The following is a 23968-nucleotide window of genomic DNA, read 5'->3' on the forward strand; positions in this document are numbered from 1 at the left end:
AGAGGGACCGAGGGAGAGAGAGAGACAGCGTTACACTTCAGAATTATCTGTTTTGCCTGTCCTGTTCTCAAATCTTTCTTACTGCCATACCTCTCTGTCATCCCCCCCCACCCCTTTATATACAGGGTACAGCTTTTGCTGCACACGGGCCAGCCATGATTCAATTCCAGAGCGGTCATTGTTGTTGAGGGGAACGATTCAATGGTTACTAGGATACAAATACAGTACTTAAATTTCATAGACACACGGAAAAACACACAAACACACAGGAACAGTGAATGTGTAGCTCACCTGTTTTGAGGGTGATGTGTCGTCTCTGTGTGTGTCAACGTGTGTGTCAACGTGTGTATCTGTGTGTGTGTCTGTGTGTGTGTCAACAGTGTGCTTCTGTTTCTGGTCCTCTGTCATGTCTTTCAGCTCCCCCAGGTCACAGTCTGGACAGAGATGTAGAAGACAGTTAAAGAGAATGTTTGGGATTTTACAACTTGAAGTTAGGTGGTTGCTCACCCTGAAAGTAGTTTATGGGACAGGAGAAACTGCTGTAAAATCTTTAATGCCTTGGCTGTTCAAATAAAGTTAGCGTCACTCCAAGGACCAAACTCACCAAAGGTCTCGAAGAGGGATTCCACAAAGCTGGTGCCGTTTCTGTAGACTGACGTGTTCATGTACAAGTAGTCCGGTCCTGTCACTGGGGGAAAGATAGAAACTAAACATATAAACACACTTTTGTGAAGATCTCATATTGTTAGATTTCATCTGTGATGTTTACCTTCTGTCTGTTCCTATCTGTCTATACCTGTCTATACCAGACCTGGGTTCAATTACTATTTGAAATCATTTCAACCATATATCTGTGCTTGAATTAGTTTTCCTGTACAAACCTCCTTCCATCTGGCACTTCGGCAGACTAAAGTAAACAGTAAATTGTATTTGAATCCAGCTCTTGTCTACAGTATACCTCTCCTTCCACTTCAAGTTGTCTGTCTGTCTGTCTGTCTGTCTGTCTGTCTGTCTGTCTGTCTGTCTGTCTGTCTGTCTGTCTGTCTGTCTGTCTGTCTGTCTGTCTGTCTGTCTGTCTGTCTGTCTGTCTCTCAGTAGTCTCCTACCTATTGGCTCTAGTTGTTTCAGCAGGTTCCTAACAGACGTCTTCTTCTCCTCAGTAGGAGAGCTCAGAGTCTCATGGTCCAGCAGCTCCAGCAGAAAGTTGAGCTCCGTCACCAGGACCTCCATCGCTAAGGAAGGGGTCAGAGGTCAGAGGTCAGAGGTTAGAGGTCAGAGGTTAAAGGTCAGGGAGGGAGAGGACAGAGGTCAATCGACCCAGACTAAACAACCACTGGGTGTGTGACAACTCTCTCTTTGTTTCTGTCAACAAACTGTGAGAGTGTGATTTGAAGGAGTCAGGTGCAGGAGGGTAAATCACAGAATACAGAGTTTATTCCGTAGTACGCGGTTACGCTGGATAGCGTCAACAGTCCAGTGCGCAAAACAGGCGCACTGGAACAAATACAGGCACACGGGGAAAATATACCCTGGCAATACAAAGTACAGGTAGCTCCATCGAGCTACACTCATCTCACATGCAACAATCACCCACAAGGACAAGGGGGCAGAGGGAACACTTAAACACATACTACTGAGGGGAATATGAACCAGGTGTGTGTAATTGACAAGACAAGACAAATGGAATGATGAGATATGGAGCGGCAGTGGCTAGAAGGCCGGTGAGACGAACGCCGAAGCCTGCCTGAACAAGGAGGGGAGGCAGCTTCGGAGGAAGTCATGACAGTCTCCCCCCCTTGATGCGCAGCTCCAGCAGCGCGCCGACCCCAGACTCGGGGACGGCCAGGAGGACGCGGAGCAGGGCGAGCCGGATGGCGACGGTGGAAATCCCGCAACAGGGAGGGATCGAGGTTATCCCTCACCGGGACTCAGCACCGTTCCTCCGGACCGTACCCCTCCCACACCACGAGGTACTGAAGGCCCCCCACCCGACGCCTCGAATCCAGGATGGTATGGACGGAGGACGCCGGGGCCCCCTCGATGTCCAGACGAGGCGGAGTGACCTCCCACACCTCAGACTCCTGGAGCGGACCAGCCACCACCGGCCTGAGGAGAGACACATGAATCGAGGGGTTAATACGGTAATCATGGGGGAGTAATAACTTATAGGTAACCTCGTTGATTTTCCTCAGGACTTTGAACGGCCCCACAAACCGTGGGCTCAGCTTCTGGCAGGGCAAGCAGAGGGGCAGATTCCGGGTCGAGAGCCAGACCCGATCACCCGGTACGAAGGATGGGGCCTCACTGCGGTGGCGGTCAGCGTTGGTCTTCTGACGACGTTGAAGGTGGACGTGGGCAGCGTCCCACGTCTCCTCCGTGGGCCGAAACCAGTCATCCACCACAGGAGCCTCAGTCTGGCTCTGGTGCCACGGTGCCAGAACCGGTTGCTAACCTAAAACACATTGGAATGGCGTTAGGTTAGTGGAGGAACCTACCCACATCCTGATTTACCCGTTCCACCTGCCCATTAGACTCGGGGTGGAAACCAGAGGTCAGGCTGACCGAGACCCCCAGACGTTCCATGAACGCCTTCCAGACCTTGGATGTGAACTGGGGACCTCGGTCAGACACTATATCCTCTGGTACCCCGTAGTGCTGGAAGATGTGTGTAAACAGGGCCTCCGCAGTTTGCAGAGGAGGAGGCTGCAGGCCTTGGAAAAGTGGTCCACAACGACCAGGATGGTGGTGTTACCTTGGGAGAGGGGAAGATCAGTCAGGAAAACAACACTCAGGTGAGACCATGGTCGTTGTGGAACTGGTAAAGGTTGTAACTTACCCGCTGGGAGGTGCCTAGGTGCCTTACTCTGGGCGCACACTGAGCAGGAGGAGACATACACCCTCAAGTCCTTAGCCAAGGTAGGCCACCAGTACTTTCCGGTCAGGCAGCGCACTGTACGACCGATACCTGGGTGTCCAGAGGAGGGTGACGTGTGTGCCCAGTAGATCAGACGATCACGGATAAGAGCAGGCACGTACTGCAGCCCAGCTGGACACTGAGGTGGAGATGGCTCTGTGCATAAGATGGCTCTGTGGAGATGGCTCTCCTGCTCTATATCCGCGTCCATCGCCCATACTACCGGCGCCACAATGCAGGAGGCCGGGAGTACGGGGGTGTTGTCTCTGGGCTTCTCCTCTGTGTCATACAGCCTTGACAATGCGTCTGCCTTCACGTTCTTCGTACCCGGGATGTATGATAGTGTAAAATCAAACCGGGTGAAGAATAGGGCCCACCTGGCCTGGCGAGGATTCAGCCTCCTCGCTTTCCGGATGTACTCCAGGTTATGGTGGTCCGTCCAGACGAGGAAAGGGTGTTTCGCCAATGCCTCCACACGGTCAGGGCTCAGACAACAGCCAACAGCTCCCCATCACCAACGTCGTAGTTCTGCTCCACCGGGCTGAGCTTCTTAGAGAAGAAGGCACAGGGGTGGAGCTTGGGTGGCGTGCCCGAGTGTTGAGATAGGACAGCACCTATTCCTACCTCGGACGCATCCACCTCCACTACATACGGTAGTGATGGATCGGGGTGGGTCAGTACCGGGCTGAGGTGAACAGACCCCTCAGGTTACTGAAGGCCCTGTCAGCCTCAGCAGACCAGCGGAGCCGAGACGGCCCACCCTTCAACAGAGATGTAATGGGAGCTGCGACCTTGCCAAAGCCCCGGATAAACCTCAGATAATAATTGGCGAAGCCAAGAAAGCACTGCACCTTCTTAACCGTGGTTGGAGTCGGCCAATTACGCACGGCTGAAATGCGATCTCCCTCCATCTCCACACCTGAGGTGGTAATGCGGTATCGAGGAAGGACACTTCTCTGCCTTGGCATGAAGGTCATTTTCCAACAGTCGGGCCAGCACTTTCCGAACCAGGGACACATGCTCGGCTCGCGTAGCGGAATACACCAGAATGTCATCAATGTAGACCACTACACCGCGACCAAGCATGTCCCGAAACACCTTGTTCACAAAGGACTGGAAGACGGATGGAGCATTTATCAAACCGTAGGGCATCACCAGGTATTCATAATGCCCCGTGGTTGGGCTGAATGCTGTCTTCCACTCATCCCCCTCTCAGACACGCACCAGGTTGTACGCACTCCGGAGATCTAATTTGGTGAAGAAGCGCACCCCATGCATTGACTCGATCACTGAAGGAATGAGGGGGAGAGGATAACTGAATCGTATCGTCTCCTTGTTCAGTGATCGATAATCAATGCAAGGGCGCAGACCGCCGTCTTTCTTCTTCACAAAAAAGAAACTTGAGGAGGCGGGCAAAGTGGAGGGATGTATAAACCCCTAGCCCAGGGACTCGATGACGTATGTTTCCATAGCCTCCGTTTCAGCCTGTGACAGGGGATACACATGACTCCTGGGAGGCACAGCGTCTACCCGGAGGTTTATCGCGCAATCCCCCGCCCGATGAGGTGGTAACTTAGTCGCCTGCGCTTTGGCAAACGTGTGCGCCAAATCTAGGTATTCGGTGGGAATGCGCACGGTGGAGGTACTGTCTGGACTTTCCACTGTGGTTACACCAACGGAAACATCTAGACACCTACCCTGACACTCTCGCAACCACCCCGTGAGAACCCTCTGCGGCAATGAGAAGGTGGGGTTGTGGAGTGCTAACCAAGGGATACCTAATACCACAGGGAAAGCAGGAGACTCAATAATAAAGAAAGTGACTTGCTTGCAATGAGTCTTGTGGGTAATCATGGTGACTGGTGCTGTAACTTCCCTAACAAACCCGGACCCTAATGGTCGACTATCAAGTGCTCTGATGGGGAGTGGATTGGATAGGGGAACCATTAAAATGCCTAGACTGTGTGAGAATGCCCATGTCCATAAAGTTCCCAGCTGCGCCTGAATCGACTAGCGCCTTACACTGGGGAACTACCATGTGATCAGGAAAGTAGATGGGTAGGGTAGAGTGCGCAGCAGAGGGCTCTGAACGAGTGTGGGTGTTCGATACCTGGGGTGATGCGAGAGTGCCCTGCCTGCCGCCTCCAGACCCAAAAGAACGCTGATGACGTCGTGTGGTGTAATGTCCCTTCATGCCACCAGAGTGACACTGGCGCTGTCGTCCTCCGCTCTTTCTGATCGCCGCTCCACCCAGCTCCATCAGCTCGGTATCCGAGTCAGCCGGGGTTGGAACGGGCAGACCCCCTCAAGGATGTCCTCTGGCCGCCAGTAGGTTGTCCAAGCAGATGGCCATGTCCACCAGTTGTGTGAAGGACAACATGGTGTCCCGGCAGGCTAGCTCCCTTCGGACGTCCTCCCGCAGGTTTACATTTTAGTCATTTAGCAGACGCTCTTATCCAGAGCAACTTACAGGAGCAATTAGGGTTAAGTGCCTTGCTCAAGGGCACATCGACAGATTTTTCACCTAGTCAGCTCGGGGATTAGAACCCGCGACCTTTTGGTTTCTGGCACAACGCTCTTAACCACTATGCTACCTGCCGCCCCACCGGAAGTGGTCGATGAGGGCCCGCTCGTGCCACCCGGATCCAGCTGCTAGCTCCGGAACTCCAAGGATAAGTCCTGCGCAGTCCTCGTCCCCTGCCTCAGGTGGACCAGCTGCTCGCCCGCCTCTTGACCCTCGGGCGGGTGATCGAAGACAGCCCGAAAAAGGAAAAGCGAACTCCCCGTAGTTGTCCAACACGGTTCCTCCTTCGTTCCAGACCGCGTTGGCCCACTCCAGGGCTTTCCCTGAGAGGCAGGAGACGAGGCCAGACACCTTCTCCCGCTCCAATGGTGCCGGGCTGATGGAGGAATAATGTAGCTTGAGTTGGAGGAGGAATCCCTGGCAGAGAGCAGCTGTCCTGTCGAACTCCCGTGGTCGGGATATATGGATCCCTCTAGGTGCTGGAGTGTGGGTGGCTGGATCCGGTCGCCCTGCTGGTCTCGACAGATCAGGTTCTCTCCTCTCCAGGCATTGGACGACCTGATGAACCCGATCCATTGCTTCTCCCAAGCTGGCTAGCATCGTTGAATGCTCCTGGACCCATGCCACGACTCCAGGCATGCGCTCCTCTCCCGCTGACTCCATTGCGGGTGGGTGATTCTGTGAGAGTGTGATTTGAAGGAGTCAGGCGCAGGAGGGTAAATCACAGAATACAGAGTTTATTCTGTAGTACATGGTTACGCTGGATAGCGTCAACAGTCCAGTGCGCAAAACAGGCACACAGGGAAAATATACCCGGGCAATACAAAGTACAGGTAGCTCCATCGAGCTACACTCATCTCACATGCAACAATCACCCATAAGGACAAGGGGGCAGAGCGAACACTTAAACACATACTAATGAGGGGAATATGAACCAGGTGTGTGTAATTGACAAGACAAGACAAATGGAATGATGAGATATGGAGCGGCAGCGGCTAGAAGGCCGGTGACGACGAACGCCGAAGCCTGCCCGAACAAGGAGGGGAGGCAGCTTCGGAGGAAGTCGTGACACACACACAGGCACGAACGCATATCCATGCCTCTCTCTCTCACTCTCTCTCTCTGGTCCATCTCTGTCTCCCCTCATCCCTTTTCTCTGCCCTCCAGTCTCTCTGTCTCTCTCAGGGATAGGGGAAACCCAGTACTCCACTTCCATATGTGCAGTACGTAGAAACATAACATCATGGTGTTTTTAAAGCCCAGTCAGCTTTTTAGGAGTATATGATTCACATGTTGATGTGCGAGGTGGGACTAGACCGCTCCCTGTTTACAGAACAGAACGAAAATAAACCTTCTGCTCTGCTAGCAGGTGTATGCTCCTGAGAGCAGGTCTGTGAACTGTGTGTGTGTGTTTGTGTGTTTGTGTGTTTGTGTGTGTATGTGTGTGTGTGTCTGTGTGATTGTGAACCATATAGAGCCAGAACCTACAGACAGTGACCTGGACTAACCATGAGCTCATTGTACAGCCATACCCCAGCACTCTCTCTCTCTCTCTCTGGTCCATCTCTTTCTCTACTTCTCTCTCTCTCTGTCTCCCACTCGTTCATAATCTACCTCATCCTTCTCTCTGCTCTGTCCCCCCTCTCTCTCTCTGGGGTAGGAGAAACCCAGATGTCCATACAAATGGCTGTGAGAAAGAGTGGTCTAGGCCAAGACATCCCACCCTCTCTCCTATGGTCACCTCTCTCCCCCTCTCCTATGGTTACCTCTCTCCCCCTCTCCTATGGTCACCTCTCTCCCCCTCTCCATGGTCACCTCTCTCCCCCTCTCCTATGGTCACCTCTCTCCCCCTCTCCTATGGTCACCTCTCTCCCCCTCTCCTATGGTCACCTCTCTCCCCCTCTCCTCACACACAGTAGAATAAATAGGCTGTGTCTGTGTCTGAATTGATCTCACATGCCAGCTACTCAGACAGTGTGTAAGGATCTCCATGTTTCATTAAGATGGAAGAGAACCGGATGGGTAGAGAAGAAAGCTGTTATACATGCACACACACGCATGCCCAAACACATTCACGCATGCCCACACACAATCTCTGACCAGTTGTTCACTGTAAGGCAGATATAAATTATATATTTGCCTGGCAGTAGGTTGTTAACCTCTATGGGATCGGTGTCCCGTATACGGGACGGTTGAGCTAACATGCGCTAATGTGATTAGCATGACTGTTGTAAGTAACAGCAAACTTTCCAGGACATAGACATGTCTTATATGGGCAGAAAACTTAAATTCTTCTTAATCTAACTGCACTGTCCAATTTACAGTAGCTATTACAGTGCAAAAATACCATGCTATTGTTTGAGTAGAGTGCATAACAACAAAAAACGTATCACGGCAACTGGTTTGATACATTCACCTCTGAAGGTAAATAATGTACTTACATTCAGTAATCTTGCTCTGATTTGTCATCCTAGGGGTCCCAGAGATAAAATGTAGCATAGTTTTTTGTTTGATAAAATCAATTTTTATATTCAAATGTAGGAACTGGGTTCTACAGTTTGAACCCCTGCTGTCTCTGGCTCCACACCCACCCCGCCGGGCCATCTAGATGTGTGAAAGTTAGTGTATAAGCTAAAGATCCATCATGTATGACATTCCTGGGAGTGTGTAAACTTACATTTTGTATTACCATATTATTTTTGTATGTTCTCTATAATTATGTACTTGAAAATGTATCAATTGACCAATTCGGCACATTTGGGCAGACTTGATACAAAATAGTCCAGTATTGCAATGCTTCACTCGATCAATCTGAAATGTTGCACACACACTGCTGCCTCTAGTGGCCAAAATCTAGACTGTGCCTAAACAGCAATATTATATTGTGGCCTTTCTCTTGCATTTCAAAGATGATGAAAAAAATAAATAAATAAAAAAGCATGTTTTTTGGTTTGTATTATCTTTTAACAGATATAATGTGATTTATTCTCCTACATTACTTTGACATTTCCACAAACTTCAAAGTGTTTCCTTTAAAATGGTATCAAGAATATGCATATCCTTGCTTCAGGTTCTGAGCTACAGGCAGTTAGATTTGGGTCATTTTAGGCGGAAATTGAAAAAAAGGGTCCTATCCTTAAGAGGTTAAGCCCATAGGAGGACCCACCTCAGGAAACTATGTCTTCAGTTAGGGAGCAACACTGTTCACACACACGCACGCAAATGACACACACACACACACACACACACACACACACACACACACACACACACACACACACACACACACACACACACACACACACACACACACACACACACACACACACACACACACACACACACACACACACACACACACACACACACACACACACACACACACACACACACACCCATGGCCGGTCAGTTCTCTCTGGTTGTCATTGGTGATTATATCCATGATTACTCTCTCTGTGTTCCAAATGGCACGATATCCCTTATGCAGTGCGCTACTTTTGAACAGAGTCCTATGTGCCCTGGTAAAAAGTAGTGCAGTAAGGAAATAGAGAGCCATTTGGGACGCAACCTGGGAGTACTCAGACTAAACTCACTATCAGACATGTTAACTACACGCCAGCACTCAGACTAAACTCACTATCAGACATGTTAACTACACGCCAGCACTCAGACTAAACTCACTATCAGACATGTTAACTACACGCCAGCACTCAGACTAAACTCACTATCAGACATGTTAACTACACGCCAGCACTCAGACTAAACTCACTATCAGACATGTTAACTACACGCCAGCACTCAGACTAAACTCACTATCAGACATGTTAACTACACGCCAGCACTCAGACTAAACTCACTATCAGACATGTTAACTACACGCCAGCACTCAGACTAAACTCACTATCAGACATGTTAACTACACGCCAGCACTCAGACTAAACTCACTATCAGACATGTTAACTACACGCCAGCACTCAGACTAAACTCACTATCAGACATGTTAACTACACGCCAGCACTCAGACTAAACTCACTATCAGACATGTTAACTACACGCCAGCACTCAGACTAAACTCACTATCAGACATGTTAACTACACGCCAGCACTCAGACTAAACTCACTATCAGACATGTTAACTACACGCCAGCACTCAGACTAAACTCACTATCAGACATGTTAACTACACGCCAGCACTCAGACTAAACTCACTATCAGACATGTTAACTACACGCCAGCACTCAGACTAAACTCACTATCAGACATGTTAACTACACGCCAGCACTCAGACTAAACTCACTATCAGACATGTTAACTACACGCCAGCACTCAGACTAAACTCACTATCAGACATGTTAACTACACGCCAGCACTCAGACTAAACTCACTATCAGACATGTTAACTACACGCCAGCACTCAGACTAAACTCACTATCAGACATGTTAACTACACGCCAGCACTCAGACTAAACTCACTATCAGACATGTTAACTACACGCCAGCACTCAGACTAAACTCACTATCAGACATGTTAACTACACGCCAGCACTCAGACTAAACTCACTATCAGACATGTTAACTACACGCCAGCACTCAGACTAAACTCACTATCAGACATGTTAACTACACGCCAGCACTCAGACTAAACTCACTATCAGACATGTTAACTACACGCCAGCACTCAGACTAAACTCACTATCAGACATGTTAACTACACGCCAGCACTCAGACTAAACTCACTATCAGACATGTTAACTACACGCCAGCACTCAGACTAAACTCACTATCAGACATGTTAACTACACGCCAGCACTCAGACTAAACTCACTATCAGACATGTTAACTACACGCCAGCACTCAGACTAAACTCACTATCAGACATGTTAACTACACGCCAGCACTCAGACTAAACTCACTATCAGACATGTTAACTACACGCCAGCACTCAGACTAAACTCACTATCAGACATGTTAACTACACGCCAGCACTCAGACTAAACTCACTATCAGACATGTTAACTACACGCCAGCACTCAGACTAAACTCACTATCAGACATGTTAACTACACGCCAGCACTCAGACTAAACTCACTATCAGACATGTTAACTACACGCCAGCACTCAGACTAAACTCACTATCAGACATGTTAACTACACGCCAGCACTCAGACTAAACTCACTATCAGACATGTTAACTACACGCCAGCACTCAGACTAAACTCACTATCAGACATGTTAACTACACGCCAGCACTCAGACTAAACTCACTATCAGACATGTTAACTACACGCCAGCACTCAGACTAAACTCACTATCAGACATGTTAACTACACGCCAGCACTCAGACTAAACTCACTATCAGACATGTTAACTACACGCCAGCACTCAGACTAAACTCACTATCAGACGTGTTAACTACACGCCAGCACTCAGACTAAACTCACTATCAGACGTGTTAACTACACGCCAGCACTCAGACTAAACTCACTATCAGACGTGTTAACTACACGCCCAGCACTCAGACTAAACTCACTATCAGACATGTTAACTACACGCCAGCACTCAGACTAAACTCACTATCAGACATGTTAACTACACGCCAGCACTCAGACTAAACTCACTATCAGACGTGTTAACTACACGCCAGCACTCAGACTAAACTCACTATCAGACGTGTTAACTACACGCCAGCACTCAGACTAAACTCACTATCAGACGTGTTAACTACACGCCAGCACTCAGACTAAACTCACTATCAGACGTGTTAACTACACGCCAGCACTCAGACTAAACTCACTATCAGACATGTTAACTACACGCCAGCACTCAGACTAAACTCACTATCAGACATGTTAACTACACGCCAGCACTCAGACTAAACTCACTATCAGACATGTTAACTACACGCCAGCACTCAGACTAAACTCACTATCAGACATGTTAACTACACGCCAGCACTCAGACTAAACTCACTATCAGACATGTTAACTACACGCCAGCATTCAGTCACACACATAGCAGACATGTTAACTACACGCCAGCATTCAGTCACACACATAGCAGACATGTTAACTACACACCAGCATTCAGTCACACACATAGCAGACATGTTAACTACACGCCAGCATTCAGTCACACACATAGCAGACATGTTAACTATACGCCAGCATTCAGTCACACACATAGCAGACATGTTAACTACACGCCAGCATTCAGTCACACACATAGCAGACATGTTAACTACACACCAGCATTCAGTCACACACATAGCAGACATGTTAACTACACGCCAGCATTCAGTCACACACATAGCAGACATGTTAACTACACGCCAGCATTTAGTCACACACATAGCAGACATGTTAACTACACGCCAGCATTCAGTCACACACATAGCAGACATGTTAACTACACGCCAGCATTCAGTCACACACATAGCAGACATGTTAACTACACGCCAGCATTCAGTCACACACATAGCAGACATGTTAACTACACGCCAGCATTCAGTCACACACATAGCAGACATGTTAACTACACGCCAGCATTCAGTCACACACATAGCAGACATGTTAACTACACGCCAGCATTCAGTCACACACATAGCAGACATGTTAACTACACACCAGCATTCAGTCACAAACATAGCAGACATGTTAACTACACGCCAGCATTCAGTCACACACATAGCAGACATGTTAACTATACGCCAGCATTCAGTCACACACATAGCAGACATGTTAACTACACGCCAGCATTCAGTCACACACATAGCAGACATGTTAACTACACGCCAGCATTCAGTCACACACATAGCAGACATGTTAACTACACACCAGCATTCAGTCACACACATAGCAGACATGTTAACTATACGCCAGCATTCAGTCACACACATAGCAGACATGTTAACTATACGCCAGCATTCAGTCACACACATAGCAGACATGTTAACTACACGCCAGCATTCAGTCACACACATAGCAGACATGTTAACTACACGCCAGCATTCAGTCACACACATAGCAGACATGTTAACTACACACCAGCATTCAGTCACAAACATAGCAGACATGTTAACTACACGCCAGCATTCAGTCACACACATAGCAGACATGTTAACTACACACCAGCATTCAGTCACAAACATAGCAGACATGTTAACTATACGCCAGCATTCAGTCACACACATAGCAGACATGTTAACTACACACCAGCATTCAGTCACACTCATGGCAGACATGTTAACTACACACCAGCATTCAGTCACACTCATGGCAGACATGTTAACTACATGCCAGCATTCAGTCACACACATAGAATACATGTTAACTACACCCCAGTATTCAGTCACACACATGGCAGACATGTTAACTACATGCCCGCATTCAGTCTTCCACATAGCAGACTTGTTAACTACACGCCAGCATTCAGTCACACACATAGCAGACATGTTAAATACACGCCAGCATTCAGTCACACACATAGCAGACATGTTAACTACATGGCAGCATTCAGTCTTCCACCTCAGATTTTGAATGAATAACAGTTGATCAGCAGTGAAAATGATTGAGTTCCTGAACCAGGGGGCCTCAGTAGCGAAACAGATTAAGTTCCTGAACCAGGGGGCCTCAGTAGCGAAACAGATTAAGTTCCTGAACCAGGGGGCCTCAGCAGTGAAACAGATTAAGTTCCTGAACCAGGGGGCCTCAGCAGTGAAACACATTGAGTTCCTGAACCAGGGGTTCTCAGCAGTGAAACATATTGAGTTCCTGAACCAGGGGGCCTCAGCAGTGAAACACATTGAGTTCCTGAACCAGGGTGCCTCAGGAGTGAAACACATTGAGTTCCTGAACCAGGGGGCCTCAGCAGTGAAACACATTGAGTTCCTGAACCAGGGGGCCTCAGCAGTGAAACACATTGAGTTCCTGAACTAGGGGTTCTCAGCAGTGAAACATATTGAGTTCCTGAACCAGGGGGCCTCAGCAGTGAAACACATTGAGTTCCTGAACCAGGGGGCCTCAGCAGTGAAACACATTGAGTTCCTGAACCAGGGGTTCTCAGCAGTGAAACACACGGAGTTCATGAACCAGGGGGCCTCAGCAGTGAAACAAATTGAGTTCCTGAACCAGGGGTTCTCAGCAGTGAAACACATTGAGTTCCTGAACCAGGGGGCCTCAGCAGTGAAACACATTGAGTTCCTGAACCAGGGGTTCTCAGCAGTGAAACACATTGAGTTCCTGAACCAGGGGTTCTCAGCAGTGAAACACATTGAGTTCCTGAACCAGGGGGCCTCAGCAGTGAAACACATTGAGTTCCTGAACCAGGGGTTCTCAGCAGTGAAACACATTGAGTTCCTGAACCAGGGGTTCTCAGCAGTGAAACACAAATTCACTTTTTGTTATTTATACACCTCCTACTAGATACACACACTTCCTCACTCCTTTCAGCTGCAGGGCACTCCCACCAGCGTGTGTGTGTGTGTGTGTGTGTGTGTGTGTGTGTTAGTCACTGAAACAGGACTTGTTCACATGCAGTCTTCTACCAAACAAAGAGATTCCTGCCCCAGTCCATGGCCTACAGCTGGCCCTGGCAGGAAACATGGACCAAGTGGGGAGGTAATGTGGTCTAATGGCCTAACTGTGAAAGAGAGGAAGGGAGGGAGGGAGGGAGATAGAGAGAGATAACAGAGGGAGAGAGAGAGGGGGAGGGAGAGGGAGAGGGGGGGGAGGGTAGCAGCATGGTAAAGGCTTTAGCCATGCATTGCTGGACAATACTTCCGAAATACCTTCTCATCAATCTTGCCAAATACCAACACTTTTTGGCAGTATCAAGAAGACTAACAGAGGGAAAAACCCTAACAGTACTAGCCTGAGATGAAAGTCGGGATTACACTTTTGCAATGCCAAGCATGAAGAACACCTCCCTATCTTAAATACTCAATGACCTATGATATTACTACCCCATTATCAATCACATAAACCACCTTGGATGAGCTCTCCACTGCCAGTTGGAGCTTGGTGTGGTCTGTCTGTCTGTCTGTCTGTCTGTCTGTCTGTCTGTCTGTCTGTCTGTCTTTCTGTCTGTCAGTCAGGATAAGGATAGAACCACCATCACCTCAATCTGTTTCCCACCAATCCAAAGCATCCCAATCCCTTAAATGTAGCTGCACCTGTATGTATATATATATGTATGTATGTGTATGTGTGTGTGTGTGTGTGTGTGTGTGTGTGTGTGTGTGTGTGTGTGTGTGTGTGTGTGTGTGTGTCCATGCCAAGACAAACAGGAAGGGAAGAGAGAAGTGTCCATGCTTTCAACTCCAGGGGAAACACACACACACATACACACACACGTTCTGAGCTGATAATGCCACATCAAAACAGGGTGGGGTAAAAACTTTAGCTTTAGAGTTGAGATCAGAACCAGCTGTGCCACTCATAACACAGACTGATCAGTTGTAGAGTTGTAGTAGACTGGTAGTTCTTAGTCTATTTTATGACTTGTGTACTTCTGTTGGAAGAGCAGCATAGTATCCTAAACACAGCCAGAAAGAGAAAGACCTTAATCAGCATTTCAAAGCAGAGACAGAGGCTCAGAGACAGAGGCTCAGAGACAGAGGCTCAGAGACAGAGGCTCAGAGACAGAGGCTCAGAGACAGAGGCTCAGAGACAGAGGCTCAGAGACAGAGGCTCAGAGACAGAGGCTCAGAGACAGAGGCTCAGAGACAGAGGCTCAGAGACAGAGGCTGCGCTCTTTGGCACCCTTTTCCCTATATACTGCACTACACTACTTTTGACCTGGTCCTCTGTAGCTCAGCTGGTAGAGCGCGGCGCTTGTAACGCCAAGATAGTGGGTTCGATCCCCGGGACCACACATACACAAAAAATGTATGCACGCATGACTGTAAGTCGCTTTGGATAAAAGCGTCTGCTAAATGGCATATAAAATATAAAAATATATAAAAATATAAATAGTGTACTATATAAGGAATAGGGTGCCATTTGAGACGTAACTAGTGGGAGGAATGTGTGGCTGAGTTAGCTGAGCTAGCCCACGTAAAAAATCTTCACCATCTCACACTGCTTTGACAAACACGGTTAAAACCAGAAGATACATTCCACACCTTGTTAGAAGTGCAATTCAAGGCAGTGTGTGTGTGTACATGCCAGAGAGAGAGAGAGAGAGAGAGAGAGAGAGAGATAGAGAGATAGATAGATAGATAGATAGATAGATAGATAGATAGATAGATAGATAGATAGATAGATAGATAGATAGATAGATAGATAGAGAAAGGGAGAGAGAGAGAGACAGAAAGAGAACGCTCCACTGATGAGTGGACTAGCAGATGATAGTTTGTTTAACATCGGGTCCCCCTGGTCTTTAAAACAAGCATTAGCAGAGCAGACCGTCAGCTCAGTGAGAACGGTGTTACAGTGAGGAACTAGGAGAAGCCAGCCAACTCAGCACCTGCACTAACATGACTGGCAAACAAATTCATATGATACACACTATGTTTGCGTACCAAATGGCACCCTATTCTCTATATAGTGCACTACTGTAGATATGGGCCCATAGGGTAGTGCACTATATAGGGAACAGGATGCCTTTTGTGGTATAAGCCATGATGTGACCAGGATTCTAATACCCATGAGGCACTCTGTCTTCACACTGCTTTAGTAGAAATAAAAACAAATCATAATCGTGTGTTACTGTACCAAATCTCTTGACAAAGTTTCAGTTTCAGCAGGAAGGAATAGAGAGGATTCTATTTGATTTGTTCCACACTGAACACAGAGGAGGAAGAGACAGCTACAGCGAATCACAATGTTACCCTACTACAGTTTACTAGTCTAATCACAATGTTACCCTACTACAGTTTACTAGTCTAATCACAATGTTACCCTACTACAGTTTACTAGTCTAATCACAATGTTACCCTACTACAGTTTACTAGTCTAATCACAATGTTACCCTACTACAGTTTACTAGTCTAATCACAATGTTACCCTACTACAGTTTACTAGTCTAATCACAATGTTACCCTACTACAGTTTACTAGTCTAATCACAATGTTACCCTACTACAGTTTACTAGTCTAATCACAATGTTACCTTACTACAGTTTACTAGTCTAATCACAATGTTACCTTACTACAGTTTACTAGTCTAATCACAATGTTACCCTACTACAGTTTACTAGTCTAATCACAATGTTACCCTACTACAGTTTACTAGTCTAATCACAATGTTACCCTACTACAGTTTACTAGTCTAATCACAATGTTACCCTACTACAGTTTACTAGTCTAATCACAATGTTACCCTACTACAGTTTACTAGTCTAATCACAATGTTACCCTACTACAGTTTACTAGTCTAATCACAATGTTACCCTACTACAGTTTACTAGTCTGAATGTCTGGTTTGTCTCTGCTACTTTGCCACTTCGCGAGTAAAGACTAAAAAAACACACAGGCACACAGGCACACAGGCTAGCAGGCTAACAAGCTAACAGGCACACAGGCACACAGGCTAGCAGGCTAACAAGCTAACAGGCACACAGGCACACAGGCTAGCAGGCTAACAAGCTAACAGGCACACAGGCACACAGGCTAGCAGGCTAACAGGCACAAAGGCACACAGGCTAGCAGGCTAACAGGCTAGTAAGCTAACAGGCTAACAGGCTAACAGGCTAGCACACTAAAGAAAGCAAACAAACACAAATGTAACATCATACAAAGAACCAAATCTCATAACTGGATCACACATAACTGGGAGAAAAGTAAAAACGTTGAATTTCTTCTCAAATAGTGCACTTTGGCACCTACCATTAGAAGATGAAGAAGATAGGCTCACCATATTCCAATGTTAGGACAAATACATTCTTATTTTTCATTAATCTGAGAAGAAAAAAATATATATATATGTTCCTATGTAGTGGTGAGGTGAGTCTGACTACTGTTGAACCCCAAGGGAATTCACAATCCTACACCCTTTCCTCCCTCCCTGGTGTGTTATCTCTCCTCCCTTTCTCTTTCTCTGTGGGGAGGGGTGATGATGGTTCGTGTATGTGTGCGTTTTGTGTGTGTGTGTTTACACAGCGAGCCTTTCCCAGGAGCTACATGATACCTGGGATACAGCAGGGGGATGACACACACACACCATCATCTCCCCCAGCTAGCTCCAGTTTCATTAATGTCTAACTCACATTCTGCAGTTTAGTCAGCACCTCACCCCTCCTCAACACCCCATCCCTCCCTCTCCTCTCCTATCCCCTCATCACCCCATTCCTCCCCTCCCCTCCTCACCCCATTCCATTCCTCCCCTCCTCACTCCTCCTCACCCCATTCCTCCCCTCCCTCCTCACCCCATTCCATTCCTCCCCTCCTCACTCCTCCTCACCACATTCCTCCCCTCCCCTCCTCACCCCATTCCCTCCATGGAGCACGACCCAACATGATGCACAGTACCTCTTCTCACACACGCACGCACGCACGCACGCACGCACACACACACACACACACACACACACACACACACACACACACACACACACACACACACACACACACACACACACACACACACACACACACACACACACACACACACACACACACACACACACACACACCTGAGTGAGTCTGTTTCACTGCTGCCTCATAGGTAAAGCATTCAGATAAGCTGTCGATATCAGCTCTCTGTATCGTCTTTCCAAGGAGAAAAAGACAATTTTCTCTTTGTCTGTCTTTCAGCCCACTTCTCTCTCAGCCCACTGCTCTCTGAGCCCACTGCTCTCTCAGGCCACTGCTCTCTCAGGCCACTTCTCTCTCAGCCCACTGCTCTCTCAGCCCACTTCTCTCTCAGCCCACTGCTCTCTCAGGCCACTGCTCTCTCAGCCCACTTCTCTCTCAGCCCACTGCTCTCTCAGGCCACTTCTCTCTCAGCCCACAGCTCTCTCAGCCTACTGCTCTCTCAGGCCACTTCTCTCTCAGCCCACAGCTCTCTCAGCCTACTGCTCTCTCAGGCCACTTCTCTCTCAGCCCACAGCTCTCTCAGCCTACTTCTCTCTCAGCCTACTTCTCTCTCAGCCAGCTGCTCTCTCAGCCCACTGCTCTCTCAGCCCACTTCTCTCTCAGCCCACTTCTCTCTCAGCCCACTGCTCTCTCAGCCCACTGCTCTCTCAGCCCACTGCTCTCTCAGCCCGCTGCTCTCTCAGCCCGCTGCTCTCTCAGCCCACTTCTCTCTCAGCCCACTTCTCTCTCAGCCCACTGCTCTCTCAGCCCACTGCTCTCTCAGACCACTGCTCTCTCAGCCCACTTCTCTCTCAGCCCACTGCTCTGTCAGCCCACTTCTCTCTCAGACCACTGCTCTCTCAACCCAGGGGAAGAGGGAAGAGGCGGGAGAGGGGAAGAGGAGAAGAGGGGAAGAGAGGAAGAGAGGAAGAGAGGGGAAGAGGTAAGGGGGGGGGGGAGTTCCATGTCACCCATGCTGCTTTATGATGGATAAAACACGCTGCAGGTCATCATAAAACACACAGAGTAACACACACTCAAAACATGCACAGCTACACACACATGTACGTACGCAAGCATGTGTGCCCACACACTGTACTGCATATTGCAATCTCTCAAACTGCCAATCACTACAATAATGCATACAGGAGTACTCTCTCTCACTCAGGGCTCCACAGTTGTCAAGTTGGCTGGATGTCCTTTGGGTGGTGGACCATTCTTGATACACATGTGAAACTGTTGAGTGTGAAAAACCCAGCAGCGTTGCAGTTCTTGACACAAACCGGTGCGCCTGGCCTGTCACCTACTACCATACCCCATTCAACGGCACTTAAATACTTGTCTTGCCCAGTCACCCTCTGAATGGCACACATACACAATCCATGTCTCAGTTGTCTTAAGGCTTAAAAATCCTTCTTTAACCTGTCTACATCTACACTGATTGAAGTGGATTTAACAAGTGACATCAATAAGGGATCATAGCTTTCACCTGGATTCACCTGGACAGTCTATGTCATGGAAAGAGCAGGTGTTCTTAATGTTTTGTACACTTAGTGTGTGTACAAGGGGAGGCCTCTCCCGGGTCGTATCAATGGCGACGGACAGAGCGAATTATGGTGTGTGTGTACTCCCACTCACCTGTTTAAGCATTAACCCTCTTTGAAGGCTGGCTGAGACACAGTGGGAAGTATAGGACTTTGATATTCACACAGAACACACACAACACGAACACGCATACACACACACAGACACACACATACACATGTACACGTACACAGGCCCCACAATACTTTTCACCGGGTCTCTTTGGTCAAAAGTAGTGCCCTATATGGAGAATAGGGTGCAATTTGGGACGCAGCCAAGGACACACTCCCTTAAAGAAACTCAGAATACATATACAGAATAGCTGCTTCCCCCTCTAATACACAGGCCTGGCCTGCAGACTAGCTGCTTTCCCCTCTGATTCACAGGCCTGCAGACTAGCTGCTTTCCATTCAGCCCATAGAGTGGCATGGAGGAGTTGAGTCAATCGTTTAGCAGACAAAGAGTCCAGTGATCTAAGTGTTATTCAGTATAATAGAGATCTCCTATCTGCCCTCTACCCCCATGATATCAGCACACAGATATGTGGCTGAGTCTAACAGACAGGCTGGCTTCCTATGATGGGGCAGGAACACACACAGACACACTAGAGAAATAGTAGCTGCTTTGTCTGTCCGTGGGTGTTATTAGTCATGTCGAGGTGTGGTTGAATTTGATTGAGTACTGTGCTGGTCAGAGTAACAGGGGGTTCCCCGGAACATTGGAGCTCACTCATGACCTCATAACCCCTGAACCCTGAGCTGACCTTGTATGTATCCCAAACGGCACCCTGTTCCTTTTATAGTGCACTACTTTTGACCTGAGCCCATAGTGCACTATGTAGGGAATAGGGTGCCATTTGGGACACAGCCCTTGTCTCAGTCTGTCAGACGGTTAGGAAGGAAACACCTAGATGCTGATCCAAGGTCCATTTTTTTCCCCCACTCTGATGGTTAAGGATAGGATTTGGTGGTGGTATGCTGATCCTAGATCTGTGCCTAAAAGGGTCAAGTATACCAGTTTGTGTACTGCACAGCTCAGATACTGTACATCTGACTGTACCAAGAGAGAGCTGAGTTGACAACTAACAAGTCACAGCCTATAACTGTCAGGTCCAAAAACCATGCAAATCATTTCACAATGAGCTTGATCACAGGGTGAGAATATGAATGTCAGCATCAGGTTTCATGACAGCAGTGATATTTCACACAACAAGTTGTTGATGCAGATTAATCATGAGAAGTTAACTTCTCTCTCTCTCTCTCTCTCTCTCTCTCTCTCTCTCTCTCTCTCTCTCTCTCTCTCTCTCTCTCTCTCTCTCTCTCTCTCTCTCTCTCTCTCTCTCTCTCTCTCTCTCTCTCTCTCTCTCTCTCTCTCTCTCTCTCTCTCTCACTTCATCCTTCCCTCTCTCTCTCTCCCCCTCTCTCTCTGTCCTCCATCCATCTCTCCATACCTCTCTCTAACCCCCTCTCTCTCCCCTCTTTCTCTCACTCCATCCATCTCTCCCTACCTCTCTCTAAACCTCTATCTCTCCCCCTCTCTCTCTGTCCTCCATCCATCTCTCCATACCTCTCTCTAACCCCCGCTCTCTCCCCTCTTTCTCTCCCTCCATCCATCTCTCCCTACCTCTCTCTGACCCTCTCCCTCTTCCCCCTTCTCTCTCTCTCCCCTCTCTCTCTCTCCCTCCATCCATCTCCCCCTACCTCTCTCTAACCCTCTCTCTCTCCCCTTCTTTCTCTCTGTCCTCCATCCATCTCTCCCTACCTCTCTCTGATATTCTCTCTCTTCCCCCTTCTCTCTCCCCCCGCTCTCTCTCCCTCCATCCATCTCTCCCTACCTATCTCTAACCCTCTCTCTCTCCCCCCTTCTCTCTCTCCCCCTCTCTCTCTCTCCCTCTATCCATCTCTCCCTACCTCTCTCTAACCCTCTCCCTCTCCCCCTCTCTTTCTCTCTTTATCTGCCAATCCATGTATATATTCAGCCCTGGTAACCCAAATCCATGTATATATTCAGCCCTGCTAACCCAAATCCATGTATATATTCAGCCCTGCTAACCCAAATCCATGTATATATTCAGCCCTGCTAACCCAAATCCTTGTATATATTCAGCCCTGCTAACTCAAATAATGTATATATTCAACCCTGCTAACCCAAATCCATGTATATATTCAACTCTGCTAACCCAAATAGATGTATATATTCAGCCCTGCTAACCCAAATCCATGTATATATTCAGCCCTGCTAAGCCAAATCCATGTTTATATTCAGCCCTGCTAACCCAAATCCATGTATATATTCAATCTTGCTAACCCAAATCCATGTACATATTCAACCCTGCTAACCCAAATCCATGTATATATTCAACCCTGCTAACCCAAATCCATGTATATATTCAGCCCTGCTCTCTAACCCTCTCTCTCTCCCCCCTTTCTCTCTCCCTCCATCCATCTCTCCCTACCGCTCTCTAACCCTCTCTCTCTCCCCCCTTTCTCTCTCCCTCCATCCATCTCTCCCTACCGCTCTCTAACCCTCTCTCTCTCCCCCTCTCTCTCTGTCCTCCATCCATCTCTCCCTACCTCTCTCTGACCCTCTCTCTCTTCCCCCTTCTCTCTCCCCCGCTCTCTCCCCTCCATCCATCTCTCCCTACCTTTCTCTAAACCTCTCTCTCTCCCCCTTCTCTCTCTCCCCCTCTCTCTCTCTCCCTCCATACATCCATCTCTCCCTACCTCTCTCTAACCTTCTCTCTCTCCCCCTTCTCTCTCCCCCCTCTCTCTCTCCCTCCATCCATCTCTCCCTACCTCTCTCTAACCCTCTCTCTCCCCACTTCTCTCTCCCCCCTCTCTCTCTCTCCCTCCATCCATCTCTCCCTACCTCTCTCTAACCCTCTCTCTCTCCCCTTCTCTCTCTCTGTCCTCCATCCATTCAGCCCTGCTAACCCAAATCCATGTATATATTCAGCCCTGCTAACCCAAATCCATGTATATATTCAGCCCTGCTAACCCAAATCCATGTATATATTCAACCCTGCTAACCCAAATCCATGTATATATAAAGCCCTGGTAACCAAAATCCATGTATATAGTCAGCCCTGCTAACCCAAATCCATGTCTATATAAAGCCCTGGTAACCCAAATCCATGTATATATTCAGCCCTGGTAACCCAAATCCATGTTTATATTCAGCCCTGCTAACCCAAATCATGTATATATTCAGCCCTGCTAACCCAAATCCATGTATATATTCAACCCTGCTAACCAAAATCCATGTATATATTCAACTCTGCTAACCCAAATCCATGTATATATTCAGCCCTGCTAACCCAAATCCATGTATATATTCAGCCCTGCTAACCCAAATCCATGTATATTTTCAGCCCTGCTAACCCAAATCCATGTATATATTCAGCCCTGCTAACCCAAATCCATGTATATATTCAATCTTGCTAACCCAAATCCATGTATATATTCAACTCTGCTAACCCAAATCCATGTATATATTCAACTGCTGACCCAAATCCATGTATATATTCAGCCCTGCTCTCTCTAACCCTCTCTCTCTCCCCCCTTTCTCTCTCCCTCATCCATCTCCCCCTACCTCTCTCTAACCCTCTCTCTCTCCCCTTCTCTCTCTCTGTCCTCCATCCATCTCTCCCTACCTCTATAAACCGTGCTAACCCAAATCCATGTCTCAATTCAAACATCACATATTCCTCAAAAGTCTTTGTGTCAACTTGTATTCTAATGGTCTGAGCATACACATACTGTAACTCAATCAATGTAGACACGCGCGCCACACACACACACACACACACACACACACACACACACACACACACACACACACACACACACACACACACACACACACACACACACACAGCGTATTTCATGTCATTCTGTATCATTCTGGTCTCTATAATGATATACTACATGTTATGTGTCCATTTGCTCCCAGATACACTGAAGAGACAGTAACCATGATTCAACACAGACACAGCCTGGGATAATGAGGGGATGTGCCCAAATGCCACCCTATTCCTTTATAGTGCACTACTTTTCACCAGAGATCTATGGGTTCTGGTCAAATGTAGTGCACTAAATAGATTTGTGTCATTTGGGATGCATTCATGGTACAATCCCACCAATGCTATGTGTCTCTGAGGAGTCAACCTCAACCTCTCCCTTCCCCTCTCACACACCCACCTGATGCTCCGGGACTTAAGAACACAGAAACACGCATGCCCGCACGCACGCACGCCCGCACACACACACACACACACACACACACACACACACACACACACACACACACATATACACACACACACACACACACACACACACACACACACACACACACACACACACACACACACACACACACACACACACACACACACACATATACACACACACACACACACACACACACACACACA

General features: G+C 47.9%; 1 protein-coding gene across 4 annotated transcripts in view; it reads right to left on the minus strand.

Moving 5' to 3' along the window:
• Positions 1-23968, minus strand: part of LOC121539332 (actin filament-associated protein 1-like 1) — a 45570-nt gene that overhangs the window by 18648 nt on the left and 2954 nt on the right. The window contains exons 1-4 of one of the 4 annotated variants that reach the window (XM_045211127.1): positions 17291-17478; positions 1107-1232; positions 605-688; positions 292-434 (exon numbers count right to left, since the gene is read on the minus strand). In XM_045211127.1, the coding sequence (XP_045067062.1) occupies positions 292-434; positions 605-688; positions 1107-1232; positions 17291-17330 (393 nt within the window). In that variant the 5' untranslated portion in view covers positions 17331-17478. Of the gene's footprint in view, positions 1-291; positions 435-604; positions 689-1106; positions 1233-17262; positions 17479-23968 lie in introns of those variants that run through there. The other 3 variants (XM_041847744.2, XM_041847752.2, XM_041847762.2) reach the window with 3 other exon arrangements.

The sequence above is a fragment of the Coregonus clupeaformis genome, chromosome 35 (assembly GCF_020615455.1).
Source record: "Coregonus clupeaformis isolate EN_2021a chromosome 35, ASM2061545v1, whole genome shotgun sequence".
Taxonomy (NCBI): Eukaryota; Metazoa; Chordata; class Actinopteri; order Salmoniformes; family Salmonidae; genus Coregonus; species Coregonus clupeaformis.